Source organism: Pholcus phalangioides, unplaced genomic scaffold, assembly GCF_987345545.1.
Source record: "Pholcus phalangioides strain wild (caught in Gottingen) unplaced genomic scaffold, Ppha-v1.0 ptg000015l_1, whole genome shotgun sequence".
Lineage (NCBI taxonomy): Eukaryota > Metazoa > Arthropoda > Arachnida > Araneae > Pholcidae > Pholcus > Pholcus phalangioides.
This window is the reverse complement of record NW_028301608.1, coordinates 42,426,595-42,443,950: the sequence shown is the minus strand read 5'-3', so window position 1 is coordinate 42,443,950 and position 17,356 is coordinate 42,426,595. Positions and strand designations below refer to the sequence as shown.

The 17,356-nt window shown below is 35.7% G+C and overlaps 1 protein-coding gene across 2 annotated transcripts in view; it reads right to left on the bottom strand.

The window, feature by feature from the left end:
- LOC149076046 (nephrin-like) overlaps positions 1-17,356 on the bottom strand; it is a 238,813-nt gene that overhangs the window by 32,074 nt on the left and 189,383 nt on the right. For both annotated transcript variants that reach the window (XM_089243569.1, XM_089243570.1), the window contains exons 6-10: positions 14,734-14,901; positions 10,582-10,872; positions 6,527-6,738; positions 3,818-3,905; positions 791-927 (exon numbers count right to left, since the gene is read on the bottom strand). In XM_089243569.1, coding sequence (XP_089099695.1) covers positions 791-927; positions 3,818-3,905; positions 6,527-6,738; positions 10,582-10,872; positions 14,734-14,901 — 896 coding nt within the window. The remainder of the gene's footprint in view (positions 1-790; positions 928-3,817; positions 3,906-6,526; positions 6,739-10,581; positions 10,873-14,733; positions 14,902-17,356) is intronic.

The following is a 17,356-nucleotide window of genomic DNA, read 5'->3' as shown; positions in this document are numbered from 1 at the left end:
TCTAAATTTCCCTTGTTCCCGAAAACTTCAATTTAATGGACGGAAAAACTTCGACTTAAAGGGGAAAAACATCCGAGTCAAGAGAAAATTTTAGCACTAAAATACGGAAAAAAGTTCTGGGCTGAGTAAAATCTAAGAGAGACTCAAACAGATAATCCAATTATCGGAGTTCGACTTATCCAAATTAACTGTACAACAAAAGTGACCAATAGGGGGTACCTATGGTGCTGAGTAAACGAATTTATAACGCATAACAAAGAAATACTCATTACATGTTGGAAGTTCGAGTCATAAAACATCATGAGAAAATGGAGGATAGATGGCATTGTGCAACTATCGAGATGGGACTGCATATTGTTGATTTAATATGAATCACACTATAAAACATGGTCCCAGATTGCTGTATTTGCCCTCTCTCAGCCATTTTCGAGACTATTTGAAAAAAAAGTCGTTTTTCCGTGGTTTTAGATGCATATTTAGTATTTTCGGTGTTAGCTACTATGCACCATTCGTTCACTTGGCCCTCTCCGAATAACTGCTTCTTTGTTTTCTTTTTTTTTTTTATCAGAACTACGTAGTATATAAGTGATGTGAGAAGATTTTTTTGAACTCCGTTTTGTCTGTCTCAGATAAAAAAAAACATTAACAGCCCAAAATAAGTTAAAATACACGATAGGAATTGGTGTAAAGAAATTACACCCGCCAAATATTTATGTGCATTTAATACAACCTCAAACACGGGCTGCTACATGCAGGTATATAATCATTTCAATTTATTCCCAAAACTCACCTCCTTTTCTCTGCGATACCATTTGAGGGTTGGAAGAGGATTACCCCCTCGGGAGACACAATTCAATTGCTGCTGCGTTCCAGTCTCCAGCGGAGTGCCTTCTGTATATCCCAAGATCGTCGGTGGATCCGGGGGATCTTCAAACCAAAAGATAGATAAATATATACATCCATACACATATAAACTATATATACGTATAGAGAGAGAGAGAGAGAGGTAGTGAGAAAACTTTAACCAGTAAGACATAAATCCATTTAGCATAACAGTAGAAAACACATACACACACATTCCTTCAACAAGTTCATTAGCGGTTTTGAATGAGCAAACTAGTTGGGACTCACAAAACTTGCTGCCGAGAAAGTTCCACCCCCAACCACCCTTTCCTAACCTCACACAGAGGAATTCAAGGAATTTCGCGTTATTAATTTCTGGCAACCCAGTTGAAGATTAGTTTAGTAGAGAACACACACACACACACACCGAATGCATAACGGCACACATGAGTTGTATGTAGAGGCAGAGAGAGAGAGCCTTTTCCTTTTAACTAATCCTTCTCCCGGAATTGAAATATTGCCATAGGTGATGAAACTAGTCGGGGTTGCTTCTCTCTTGAGATCATCATATCAAGAAACTTTCCAAAGCGGAAAATTCCAAGACTGTTTTGCTTTAGGTATAAACATCGTTTCGGTGCATTTTGCTTGTAAATCACTCATCGCTTACGCTTTATCACAATTATTTTTGTGCTAGGATAAGATATAAATGGGGAAAGCTAAAAAGTACTCGAGCCCATAAGTGGTACGAAGAATAATGGAAAATCAACAAGGGAAATAGACGCTTCTTGTTTATTTGAATAAAGTTCTCTACGTGGATATCGAAATCAGCATCCATTGAATAAAATATACAAATGTCTCTTGATCGTTTTTCACCCACGAACCCACTTTGTACCATGTTTATATTTTTCTTGAGGCCTTCCTGTCTTAACCAGGGCCTCCCATCTATGGTTTGCTAATACACATCTACATGTGTGATCTCATTAAAATTAAATCTTACTCGTCCAGGAATAAAAATAATCCTTCAATTTTTTTTAGTACAGTTATTTCTCTGGTTTTCATTAAAAAAAAATCCTCTTTCTACAAAACTAGCTCTTAAAATTTTGTACAGGAAGAAATTACATTTCAATTTTTTCATCTTTTTTTTTGGATAACAGCGCTACCATCCAGATATGAGACCCTCTCCAATCGTTAAATTTAATATCTGACTACATTTAGAGCATACAAAATTTGTATTAATAAGATGGATCTCTAGATCCTTTTGCTTGTTATCCGTCAACCTTCCTCTCGAAGTGATGCACGGGTAGATTGACCGGATTTTAACAGAAATAGAAATAATAACGTTTTTATCATCATATTTCGATCAAATGACTGCTATTTAAGGTCTTTAACGTCCCTTTAATAGCCTGACGTCCCCTGTTTAAGTTAATTTTCACCCATGCTCCCATAGAATAAATATTCTGAACTCCAAAATGTCCATATAACCCTCGATTGAAAGCACGAGGGATAGACTTCACTAGATAGTACTAGTCTGTGCAAAGATTTACCATCTTTACTTCAAATATGGAAGACAGATGGCTACACCAGCAAAATCCCAAAACAAGAACAATTCTGACGATATAAAAACGTTAGGGCAACACATGTACTCAGATACATTCCGGCATGTACCGATTGTTAGAAATTTCGCATAGGAATGTGTACGAGATGCATGTACGATTAAGTAGTAGTACTAGTGTGTGCCAAGACAAGTATATACTCATTGCTTATTGTATCATTCGTATCCTTGGCCGATCTGGGAGAAAAACTGTAGAGACCACTCATGAATGAATGAATGACTGAATGGAATAGATTAAAATGCACTAATTTAATTCTGTCTAACATAACCATGAGATTGCTCGTGACCATCAAATGGATTTCAGTGCCTCTTTAACAAGGCTTTGTTCAGCCAGGGATGTAAAATCTCTTTAGAAATCATCCTTTAGAGAGAGAGCGTGGCCCGAATTTCTGAAGGATTCGTTTGTAAAATTTAGAACTTTGAGAAAATTCTATTTTTAATTCTTATCCAAGGAATAAAAAGGTTGTATTGGATTATCGTTAAGTATGAAGAGAAGGTGAACCCTTTGTTATAAATTGTTTCATATTAATTGTATATATTTTACTACGGTTTGACGGAAATTATTTTTGTTGTGTTCAGGGTGTCATTCATTGATCAGTGGTTTTCTCTCAACTTGAAGAAACTAAATCACATACATATAAACTAAACTGAGATGACCATACACATACTTTTGCTGGATTATTTCCCATCACACGATTCATTGAATAGTTGATTATTTTACTGATTCCACACAAAAAAGCGGATAATGATTCAAAGCAAGCCCGCCCCCCCCCCCTCAGGACACAATAAACTTCCACACACACATTTACATTCAAATAAACTTCATTTCGCGCAATCGAAAACGTTGAAATTAAAAAAAAAACGATGTCTGATATAAGTCTGACATCATTGAACTTCCCATGTAACTGAATGTAGACAGTAATTGAAAGAAATACAATCGAACTTCTTATTTTCTTTCAAGGAAACTGTCCCTTATGCTTTAAGCAAATAGTATAACACGTGAGCTTGTCCAACGAACGGTTAGCGAATCTTATTGAATCCACTAATCCTTTATTACTCTTCTTAATGTTACCTTTATAAAGATCGATTTTCTATAATTGGAACGGATAGTGCATTTGGATTCTCATCCCCTAAGGAAATACCAATTCTCAGAATACCCTCGAGCAAATCGCAATTCGATTTCCACGTTGATAAGAAATAACAAGAATATACGTACATTTCCATTACAATCGGTCGCATTATTAATATAGGATTTATAAATGGAACGGCGAAATCGGATGGAACATTTTAAATTTAAAAAAAAAAATTGAAAAATATGGAAATATTTGTTTTATGAAAATCAATTCCAATTTAAATACTCACATAATACGCTGACCACTGCGGATTCAACCATAGTTTCACTAAGTGCTTTGTTAACAGCGTAGCAAGAAAACATTTTCATATCTCTCTCCTGGAAAGAAAAAATAACTTTTTTAAGTTTGAAATTATGTAGGAACTGGCAAAAATTCTATAATATTTTAGTAGAGAAGATTCCGCTGTGGTCGTCGAGGGTCGAGTGGTCATAGTGATGAGCTCGCCTTGCTAGGGCACGGGCTCAAAACCCCACCGTCGCCACGTTGGTGGTCGACTGAAGTTGGTCTACTGCGGTTCCCAACTTTGTGGCGTGAATGCGAGCCTATCGCCCAGTTAAAAAGTCCCGTCACACAGGGCAACAGGCCTACAGCGATACAATTACCCAATCATTACACTTCACTAATAGTTAGAAAAATGATGGCAGATGGCAGCACACTACGCATAACACAGAAACATTAGTTTCACTACACGTACACACACATTCCAACATGCACCAATTCGTTAGAAATTCCGCAGAGGAATATGGAAGTGCATGTGAAGTTTAGCAGTAGTAGTAGTAGAAAAAGTGTATGGGCTGAATGAAGAGAGAAAAACAGCGAAAATCGTTCGTATAGCATTATGAGCCGAAAACTGAAGTTTATTGACATATACAAATACATAAACACACACAAAAAAAGTAATAACACGATGTATACAAACATTCATATTCAACTATTAAAGATTTATGCAGACAGCAAACACATTCCAAAGCACATATTTATTCATAACCTTAAGCATGGATTTCAAAATCAAATTTCAAACCAGTTCCGATTTCACCAAAATTTTAGAATGGTATCCAAATCTAAAAACTCATGTACCTTTGGTTTGAAGTAAAGAAATATATATTTTATATCATTTGATTATTTATACAGTTGATAATATATTTCTTGTAGGAGTTTATAAATTTTTATCGTTCTTCACATCACGGTTTAAGTTGTAATACGTACGTATCTGGGGTTGAAATAGAGTAGCTGTTTTGGACCCAATTTAAGAAACTGCATATTCTCCCGTTTATAGTCAAATATGGAAAATGATCGTAAATTTTATCAGTTTTGGAAACAAAAGTACTGAAAAAGTTTGCTGAAATTGATTAATTAACAGGCGTTTTCCAACCATACGGATGAACATGAATGCTTGAAATCTTTAGCCGTCACAGATTTGTATTAAGTTTTTTAATCAAGTTTAGACTTCATTATGTCCCGGATATTATTAATGTTTTAATGCAAACGTATGCAGAGTTCAGAATTTAAAAAAAAAAAATTCAACTAATGACTCATAAGATTGCACAAGAACATTTTGTTTTTTTGGAGCAATTCGTTCTCAGTAAAATCACTGACAGCAATTCACTGAAAGAAAAATCACCGACATCAATTCACTGGTGCATATATTACTTATAGTATTTTATCCAAAGGAAGAATCACCACAACAATATAATATTTATCCACGCACAAATCATTTACAGTAATTAAACCAAGAAAAATCACCACAGCAACAGAATCAACGAAAAAATCACCAACAGTAAAATTCAACCAAGAAAAAATCATCGATAGCAGTTCAACCAAGAAAAAATCATCGATAGCAATTCAACCTGGAAAAAATGGCCGACTCCAATGGAACGAAAAACGGATCGCTCTCAGCAATTCATTGGCCCTAAATTCACTGACTGAGTTCAGCATTAGCAATTCAGCTACAGAAAATTCGTTGACAGAAATGTTAATTAATAAAAAATCATAGATGATAGACTCACCGCGCGACAACATTTCGTAGACAGAAAATTTAGTTTCACAGTTCACCAACAATACTTTACTGACGAACAACCGGTGATTTCAGAGAATACTGTCGATTTTTCATCCTTACTAAATAATTAAATGGCCATTTGTGCACCAAACCGTTACAAGTTTTAAATGCGCATTTAATAATTACACTGCCTAACACACACTGATTTTGTTTTCTAATATATTTCAGCGAGTTTAGGATGATTTAGCGGCGCTGATTACAAATCTGGCATCGATCTTGTCAGATTGGCTCTAGCTTTTAAGATAAAGTTGAAATTAAATTTCAATGGTTTTACATGAGAAGCATATAAATCACATTGTATGTGTTAGGAGTTTGCATTATCTCAAAACTAGAGCCAATTCGGCAAAAGCAATACCAGTTTTGAATTTAGCCGCCAAATACTCCCTAAAACCATTGAAATTTCTTTAAGAACATTATAATTATTATTTTGTTGAGCAGTGTTATCAGCCTTTATTAAATAAACTATACTGGGGTGAAAGCAATATCGTTGCAGAGAAATGCTCACAAGTGAAAATGACCCCCCCCCCCCACACACACCCACAAGAGTGGGGCTGACAGGTCCCTAGCCCTCGAGCCAGGACAATTCTAACCATTTTTTGATTTTCACACTATAAATTTATCATACAAGGGTCCGTTAAACGTCTAGACTAGGGTCCCTACTGAAGGATGTGGGGGGGGGGGGCGGCATGCCCGGTGAATTTACTGCATACCGAATGATACACGCGTAATGAAGAAAAAAAAAATTAACAGCACAAAGTGTCGCAAATCCCATTTGGAAAACATTTCGAAGGTAATTTCATTATTTCGGATCGACATTTTAAAAACATCCGATTGCGTTCATTGATCACGAGTGAATTCAGAAATAACAAAAAATCTTCTTACGTGTCCATTGATAGCGATAGTGACGTTAGAAGACGTTATCCATCCTCCACGGGGATCAGCGGTGATTGTATTAGCCGCTTGCAATGGACGTCCATCAACAACCCACGAAACATCCGCGGGAGGATTACTCCTATCAGTCGAACAAAACATCGTCACGGAGTCACCTTCCTGCGCTTCTTTCGGGCCGACTATAGTCACTTTGGTTGGAGCAACTGAAATAAATAAATAAAACACAGAAATATTCATTTTATACCTTTTAAAACAAAATACATTAAGGGGGGGGGGGTGTCTAAGAATTTGTGTATGTGTGTGTGTGTGCGTGCGTGCGTGCATAAAGCTTTTATAGTGTAATACCAGCCTTAGCCACATTAATTTATTTCAAATTTTTTACACATATTTTTGATTGTATATGCTATCCTATGTCAGTGTAAAAAGTTCTACATACTATACCTCTAAGGCGGGATTACACTGTAAAAATTTTATAAAAGTTTGTGTATACAATTTGAAAAATCCAAACAATAAGCATTTATCAGTTACGTTGAGCGAATGTAACCAATAGGATTATTATTGGTTTTTATCAAGTTTGGTGAAAAATATCATTTATCAAACTTTTATCAAATCACGTCAATCAATCGCGTCAAAATCAATCATTTATCAAATCGTGGCCTAATAGATGATTTTTCACCAATTTTTAAATTAATGCATTGCTTAAAGCTTGCGCCAATGATAAAATAGCATTACATCAATATAATTTTATAAAAATTGATTCAGAAAATGTAAAGGAAACTGTTTAGTTCGCAAAATGAAGCAAAAGAGTGCCATTTCATCAACTCAATCTTTTACAACATTTCACGAACTGAACTAAGAAGTTGACTTTGAAGTTTACTTTATATATTTTGAATCAATTTTGATTCAATTGCGGTGATGTGATGCTATGGTGTGATGCTCGTGCAAGCAAGCTGTTTTGCAATGCTGTGCAAGCAATGCTTTTTTTTTTTTGAAAATTTGCAAAAAATTATGCATTAGAGATACATAAAACTTTATACTCGCATAAGGTAGTACAGTGTATATATAATAGAAAATTTATATAAAAAATTTGAAATAATTTGAAATAAATCAATGATTAAGTGCATTGTTAATGATATTTTTACTAGAGCATACCTTTCTAACCGTGTTAAAAGGTATGAGACCCCTCAAAAGAAAATCATGAACGAATTTTATTTTCTGTTCTTTATTACTAACAGCGTAAATATGTAAGGTTGTAAAAGAAAGAGAAAAACAATTTCAAAAGTGGAAATATCTAATACGAATCGGATGAAACGTGAATGTACTTCATGCACGAATAAAAAATAATAATTTAATTTTTATTCGATTTTCTTTCTAAAATTTCACTTCAAATAAATATACATTTCCTCTCCCCCCCCCCCCCTGAACTTTCTTATTTTCTTTCTAATAACGTTAGAAAAATAGGAAATAATAAGAAATGACAGATCAAATAAATTCAAGTCTCATTTTTTGTGATCGTTTCTGTGGCAGAATTTAGAATTTCAAAAGAATTCCGTTTTTATTTTTTTATTTTAAAAGAAAATAAAAAAGACACAGATAAAACGGGTTATTATAAATTCATTCCCACTAAACAGACATTTTACTTCATGAAAATGAAAAAAAAATAGAAAAAAAAATGTACATATAAAGTTAGAGAAAAATAAAGAATTTATAAGAAGAAAAATTTTAACAGTTTTTTTAGCTCTTCGAGTTTTTTCTCTGTTTTATTCTAAGAAATATTCACATATTTTATTTATAAAAGCATTGAAAATATTTTTTTTCTCTCTCTTTTTCTCACAGTAATAAGTTTTCGAAAATGATTTATTATTCATACGAACTGTTTGGACAGATAAAATTCCGTGTTACGTTAACGTTTGGGATCTGTGAAGTAATTCAAGTACGTTTAATCCATTTTCTTTAAAGCTATCGATATTTATTTCGTATCGATATTATTTCATGATGTGCTTGTTTGGAAATTTGTTCTGTGTATTGTTTTAAACCTAGATTTTTTTTTCTTCATATAACTAGTGTATTGTTGGAGTATATATGTGTGGTGTTGAGATATTCTTTTTCTGAGGTATAGCGAATTTCTTTAATATAGTTTTATGTTATTTCTTGCACTAATTATACATTTACTCTGTAATTAACACTTATGAAATGAACGAAAATAATATACTAGTAAATAAAAAATGTGAGGTAATGTGTGTTCGAGAGGAAAAATGTGTTTATTTCTCAAAAGATAAATAAATCAGTATACAGGGTGACGCGTTTTACCAAACGGAAGGGGGGCGTGATAAACGAGTCCAAGTGCAAGAAACATCCTACTAACATTGTGCTATCTCGAACAGTTTTCCAGTTACCGTGGATAATCGATTCGGAAGAAAAATGCAACATTCTGAAAAACCTGATTCCCTAAAGTTTCTGCGAAACCTACACTCAAAATCAGCTCATAATTGGAAAGAACAGAAAAAATACTTAATGGCATCAATTCCATCGGAATATCTGGATTTATTGGCGAGGTATAAGCGCTGAAAGATTGGCAAGTTCTAAGTCGAATTGTCGCCAAAATTATTCATCGCCAACTACGCAAACACCCCTCTAGATACAACCGATCAAATTTATAAAAAAACTTGTCCGTTTTACCAACTTTCTCGAAGAAGCCTAGTATACGGTTCAGGAGAAATTTTCGTAATACATCACTGAAATCGGCGTTCGTCGAAGTCGATATGCGACGAAAATTAAGAATTGGCGGGTACAGAATTTAGTTACAATTCGATTTATCACTTCGCCAATCTTTCAGCGCTTATAGCTCGCCAATGAATTCGGTTATTCTGATGAAATTGATGTCAATTTATAGGATTTTTTTTAAAATATGTCCCTAGTTTGCGTGTAGGCCTTTCAGAAATTTCACAACTTCGGTTCTTTTTTTTTTAAATTGACATATTTTTCATGCATAATTGAATACCCCCCCCCCCCCCCATAATTCGAAAACTCCTCGAAATAGGACAGGGTTGGTAAATGTTTCATACACCACTTGGGTTCGTTTATCATACCTTTTTGTTTTTCAGAATAGGTCACGTTCATCCTTTATATGGTGTGTAAAAAGACCATGGCACATTTTAAAAATTGATACAGAATTTAGAAATGAAAGTGTGGTTTCCTGTGAAATGTTTATCATGATCGAGCTAGTTTTTTAAAGAGTTAAAAAAATGTGTTTTTTTTATAATTCATGTATGAAATAGGTTGTTTTTTGTAAACAATGATCATCCGAAGACATAATCACACAAATAATCGAGATTCGACAACATACGACTCGCATAAAGTATCGTTTCCTTAAGGTTTGAGTTACATACATTATATCAAAGTGTGTTGCTGGTAGATATAAGAAGAAAAAAAAAGTTAATTTTCTAATGTTATCTACTGTATAACAGCTGGTGTCAATTTTATTACAGTGCACAGCGCCATCTATAGCCTATATGTTACTGCCAATCGTTAGGGTTGCTATAGCTAACCATAATTATTATCGTTAGCTATGGCTAATTATAAATGGCCATAATTATCACAAAAAAATACGCCAAAGCGGCGATGACTCCCGAATCGTAGGGATCGATATAGGGATGTATAGGGGATCGATATATAGAAGCCGGCTAAAGCTCGACGAAAGCCTGAATTTTGAATATTGGCCGGTTCAACTGGGCTAGCTACTTTGCGAAGTGGCCAACTTCGGAATATATATATAGAGAGAGGAATTTTATGTATAAAACTTTCCAAATTATTGATCGGCAAAAGTATTTAGGGCGAAACACACTCTCATAAGCCAATTGCTTGGTATTTATCCCCTATATATAGAATTATAATTGTTTAAAGAGGTGATTCATATACATGTTTATGACATCACATCACCAATATGCAAATGGGATTTTCACATGACATTAATTTTACGCATAGTAATTCCACCGCTTACAAAATCGTAAAAATGAGATTTATCTGCATTTTATAACTCCACTTACATTGTACAGTGAGCTCAACCATAGCAACCATAGGATTAGGTTGGACAGAGTTTGTAGCGTCGCATCTGTAGATGGCCTTATTATCGCTGGAATCGACGACGAAAGTCAACGTGTTGGTCGATTCCCGCCCAGTTGTGGTGTAAGTCACATCGACTTGTATGTTGTTCCTGTACCAAACGAGCTGAGCCAGTGGGTTGCCACCTCTTGATACACATGCTAGGGTTAGAGTGTCACCCATGCGAACTGTCTCACCTTCTTGATAGCCTTCGATTTCAGGTGGACCCGGAGGAACTATATTGGAAATAATTCAAAAAATGAAATTTTTTTAAACACATTATTTCAATGTATGTAGAATTATAATATTAAAATAATGTAGGTTATATAAAACATCACAGGCAGAGTTCTCCCCTGTCGAAAACAATGTGAGAAACATTGAGATACTACACATAAAATAAGGCAGTTCTTCACACTCGGTACAGGCAATTGCTATATACCCCATAAATTCTCAAATAAATACAAAATTGCATCTTTAATGTATGTGTGACCATTCAGGTCGAACCATTACCGAAGAGAGAGAGATCCACGAATTTTGTTGTGTAACACCGAGATTTTGCTGTAAACATTGGGAAATATGAAAATGTTACAATTCACATTTTTCAGACTGCAGCGGTATCTATTGGTGAATTTTAAAAATATCATTGTAAATGAAAACATACGTGAAAATTTGCTGATTTTCTGCGGATTATCCAAGAAAAAGACTGTCCAACTTTGAAAATGAATATCGTGAAAACCGTTGATTGAAAATAAAATATTTTTGTTCATATATTCCTGTAAAATTTTAGTAAATTACAATTTTGAGGTAACCCATCAATGTTTTCAGTAATTGATGGCACCATAGTCGTCAACCTTTACTTGTCGGCAGACTCGGATAGATAGATAGAATCGCTCACAACCCCGGACTAATGCAAAGCACTTTACTTCCGTTACCTCAAAAGAGACAGAGTTGTGTCGGTAAAGTTAGCAAAGATTTATAGTGGTGGCACCCCGTGCTCGCAAGTATCGAATCACTCGCATCGTTCTCCCCATGAAGGCAGCCATCAACTCGATGCAACGTACAAGACATTTGACTGAAATGGACAACTGAACCCAATGACTAGGGAGAAAAATTGCACGTGCACCCAGTGGCACATAAGGGCCGGAGACCGCAGAATGGGATTTCGAAAGAAATGTGGAAAAGACTTGTGGACAAGAAAGAAGAAGAAACTGACATGTGGAAATGGGCGAAATTTGAGAATGGTCAATGCACAATGTATACAAAATATATATATATAAATATATATATAAAGCACCTCAACTGTGACGGGAAACGAAGAAACAAAGCTTCTGTCCACAGTGCTGGGAAATTTTGTTTCCCTAACCACTCTCGTATCTTCACGTATCTCAATCATAATGATTTGTAAAATTTTGGATTCACCATACGCATGAGGATTGTATTAGCACAGCGTCATCCAGTTACGAAATGTTCAACTAAACCCAAAAAATGTTGTGATAATCACTGCACAAGATGTCTGACAGACGTGAAACCAGAATGAACTTTTTCAGTTAACCGTTTTCAAGATACGTAATTTTAAATTGTGGATGAGTTTTTTTCCAGACACCCTGAAAATCCAAAAAATGATCTGTATATCACAATTTAAGTAACACTAGGGTTCTTAACCCTTTTTAACCCCGATCCAAAACTAACAACATAATCAGTTTCGCGACCCACAGGACTGTTTTTTTTTTCAAAATTAGTGAAACTAATGTCCCAGTAAGTTAATTTATAACAGGACTGTAAGTGGATTTGTACGATCCATCTCGGAAGTCCCTGCGAATAAAAATTGAATCATAACTAGGCCACAGATGTTTATGACCTAAAGATGAAACATCGTTGGTAATTGGTTAAAAAAAACCTGAAATTCAGTTGTTTTAACCTATCAACAACCACGTTTTCATCTTTGGGTTATAAAAATCGGAGCCCTAGTTATGTTACATAGCTCAAGAATCCGCGGAGTGCATGTGTATTTGAACATTGCTCAAGAGTCTGTGGTTGCATGCAGATTTGAATAACCCATCTCGGATATCCCTGCAACCAAACTATCGGTAGCGACCCATAGGTTAAAAACTCCTGAACTAGCACATCTGCATCAGACTGCATAAAACAATTATGATACGATGTATGAATCACGAATGTTTTGGTATCGTTCTCCAGTCAATACAGACCAAGACGGAAAGAAATACGCTCAAGTATAGCGCTGAAAACTACGAGAGATAATATCTTTTCCTACAAAAGATAACTCCTTTCAAACTTATACGTATCCAGTTGAAATGTCCATCCTGCTGAAATTCGTATTTCGCTGCCCTCGACAGGAAATCCTAACCCTTGGAAAAGGGTTATTACCGCATTTCTCCGGTATTTCTGATCTGTTTCCGAGAGTGTAGGCGTGTGCGTTTGTGACTAGAAGGATAGAGAAGGGGTTTTGCGGAGAAACATCCGTTTTATACCTGGCGGCGGAGTTGGAAATCCTCAATCAGAGCGTACAGATAAGTATAATCCTAGCCCCCCCCCCCTTCGATTCCGAACTGCGTAATATTTCATTGCCCGATCGGGATAAGAGTCTGTGTGAGAAAGAGGGAGGCACCCGCACGCACTCCCTGCCATTGGCGGTGAAGGTATAGAGTCGCTCGTATTCTGCTCTCCACGCGTTCATCTCTCCCGTTTTCAGCTAGACTAGCTAGACGGCCCAGTGCCATTTCCCAAGCCAAATTAACACACTTCCGTGAGCAATGCTCGAGAATTAATTTTCGCAGACGGCTTCCACCCCATCCGCCACTAGTTTCGCCCGAGGGCCGTTGAACATTCCTTTCGTTGTCGATGATTGCGGTCATAGATCTTTGGATGGTTCTAGGTCCCGTGGATATCCCATCCTCCAACGCTTCTTTCCTTCTATTCCACTTGGTGTGTGTGTGTGTGCTTGAGATGGAAAGGAGCAATCTCTGGCAAATCCGAAATCTCGATACATCTTGGTTGTGTTTTTGTAAGATGGATATGGTTGCAGAAATCATTGCAACACGATCTGTGCATCTAGTGCATGCTGCTTAAAGTGATATTGCAATCGATTGGGGTGGTAGCAAATGATCAATATATTTAATTGTTATTTTATGATATATTACTAGCTTTTATAGTGAAGTTACATTGAGAAATGTCAAAAATGGCTAATTTTATGCATGGAATTTCTGTTGCCAATACATATGCAGTCTTTCAGTGTAACTTTTCTCAACAGGAGCGGAAAAAATTGAGATTACCATGTTAGAGTCAAGTCAGGAATATTGATGATATTTCACGGGTTCCGAAAGACACCATTTCATGGGTTTCCGAAGCGTTGTTTCCAGGGTTCCTTACAACATTATTACTTAAAGGATTCCAAGAGCCATTATTATTGCAAGTGTTCCAAGAAGCATTATTATTGCGAGGATTCCATAAATTATATACAAATACAACGCCACAACAGGCAAAATGCCCAACGAGATGGCCCAACAAATATGGATGTCATATATTTCAACAATACAGCAACCCAATTAAAGGTTCCTCACAACATTAAGGGTTAATTATTTCCTTACAACATTGAATGGTATTAGAAAAATTATTACTTCAAGGCTCTTGATATCAATTGTGGTCAACGCTCGTTTTCCGTGAAATTAATTGTGGTTTGCGATCTGCAACAGCTCTTTATGCCTCTCCTTTCAGCAATTTTAGCAGTATTTAGCAGATTTTTCGTGAATTTTATATTTTAAACATCCCCTATTGAGCATCGCAATTTCCTGCATTTTTCTCGATGAGGTATGGGTAAACCTCAGCATGATAGTGTAATTTTCATTTCAACCCAGATGAATATTACTAAAATCCTTCACAACAAGTTTTCATTCAGTTACAATGTGCCTGTGGTCCATCGTCGCAGACCATAGCTTGAGAAACATTCAAAGTGTTATTCATTTCAAGAGACCGATATTATTATTTGAAGTCAAAAGTTGGTAAACTTATTATAAGAGAAGAATGTTATCCCTATTCATACTGACGAACACAGAGACAGATTTCAACAAAATAGTACTCACACAACACGCTCAGCTCTATGTAGCTGAACATAGGACTAGGCAAGGCTTTGTGCACAGCTTCACAACTGTATAGTACCCCGTTATCATCAGGCGTTGGCGTGAGGGTAATGGTGCTGATTGCATTTTGTCGATGTTCGTCCACATCTTCGACACGGTACTCGACATTGTCTGCGGAAAAAAAAAATTATGGGATTTGAAATCTCATAGTAATACACATGAAATATCAGTTCATTTAACATGAATTCAGAAAGACCTGATCAGACCTGGCATTTCGCTATTTAAATATTCTTTAATATTACTCTTTTATTTCTGTGTTCAGTAAAGAATTAACTTTCCCTTAAACTGCTCCCATGACATTTAGGTGATGACCGTATATTGGCCTTCTCAAACATCAATCTGTAATTTGAATTTTTTTTTTTTAGATGAAATTTCTAAAATGATGTATATGTTGCGGTACGTATGATACTGTAACTATGCATACTTACCGATCGCCTTGGTAGGTTTGATAAGTTTATCACTTTTACCGACGAATATGCATAATACACACGCGAGAAACGTTCACGCTTGAGAAGAGGAAGAAGCATATCTCCAACTAGTCAAACTCGGTTATAACAGCATTTGAGATTTTTTGAAATTTCATCGTTATAACCAAGTTATCGTTGCAAGTTGAAGTTGAAATTTTGAAGACATTTTAAATATGAAAGCTATTTTCAGATGCAATCAAGTATAAAAATGAACTTGTTTCAAAATGAATAACGTGCCCATATTATGTCGATTAAAATACGGGAAATTGGGATCATAAACAACTTATATCTCTGATTCTCGCTGCAACTGATAACAATTTTTGCGCAAAATCGAGACATTGCCTCTAAATAAACCTTTGCTGGAAATAAATAAATAAATGCTAGTGGGCTCACAAGCTTGCTTAGCCCCTAAATGTTTTGTAACTGTGTTTAAAAATCTTAAATAAAAGATATTTGAAAAAAAAAAAAATTGCCACAACAAGTCTGAAAGGAATTCAAGGTTATTTTACGGGAACTGTTTTCTTCGACGTTATAAGCAAGGTCCATTAATAATAATCTCTATAGGAATCAGTCGAGGTGTCCAAAAATATGGACGTTGTAGCCGGGGTTTTGTTACAATAGAGGTCGTTATAATCGAGTATGACTGCATTTACGCAAGCAAAGGGTTAAAGGTAAATTACCATAGATAAATTTCGAAACTGGTAATTCAGAAATTTATCAAAGTAATGAATATTTCTATTACTTATTTTACGACGGCTCCGAAAAACTATCCTCTGTATCAAGTCTATCATTAGTGAATGATAATAATGAAAACGCAGTCGATATTATAACGCCGGAGGCTAGGTGACCACTGTGATAGAAGCTTATCCATCTCATCGAATAGACATTTTCTAGACAATTACAGATGCACAGACAAAAGGCTATCACAAGTTGCATTCACAATGAAGCGATAAACAAAGAGAACCCGTAAAGAAAACGAATATAAATCAGACACGAAATTTTTTTTTATGATATATTCCATAACCATAGGCTCCATTCCAGCGAGTAGGTTTCTGCTGATGTAATAACGTTGAAGAGAACGGGCGTGGGGTGGGGGGGAGAAAGCGAGTTGGTTGATGAAATTGCGGGTTCTGTGGTTGTAGAAACAGACCCTCGGGCAAGAATGGATCTCGACCAGCAATTAGATGAGATGGAAGTTGTTATTGGAATGGACTTGAATGAAAAATAGTTGTAAAGTATGGAGAACGGGTTTAATGAATGAAGGAGAAAAAAAAAAGAGAACCACAAGAGAGAGAGAAGATTCATCAGACGAGAGGGAGAGCCATATCTTCTCACGGTCAATTTTCCCACGGTTACGTGGCTTTTTCTTTTACCATCTTGATATATTTTTATGTGATTTTTTTTTTCCGATAGCCCTCCTTCCCCTACCGAGGATATGGTCCATCGTGGTGATATCTTTTGGCACGTGACCCATTGAAGGACGATGCGCAGCAATCGAGCTTTAATAAGTGCTATCCGAGATATAATTCATCAAATTATCTGATAGTTTCGAACCCCTTCGCAATCACACATGTATCGATGATGTCCTTCGTTATTTAGAGCGTTCATGAGTTACAGTTGAATTAGCATATTCTTGTGTCATTTTACATGTACGTGAGTTGCAAGAGGATGCAAATTACGAAATGTTTCTTTTCGTTTGGCGTTAAAGAAGAGCGTGCGGATTGCTTTACGAGCGTGTGGCAAGTTTATTGACATAACGTCTGGCATTGAGAGAGGTTTTTTTTTCTAATTTTTGAAGTGAAATGTGAGAAAATAATTTGGCATTTTTGATAGAGTAAATATCACGAAGTGTTCCGTGATTGGTTGGATAGGGTTGAAGCGATGATAACTGTGCGTGGATCGGTGTACGATTTTGCTTACAAATACATATAAATATTAGTTGAATTGGACCAAAATTTCGGAATAACATCTGTCTTTATATTCCTTATTATAGATGTACCATTTAGGTATTTTGCTATGGCTTCATAAAACTTAATCTAACTCAAATCAGGCCCTTAGATAAGGACTGAAATCTGTGCCAATGAAAATGCCGTGTTAAA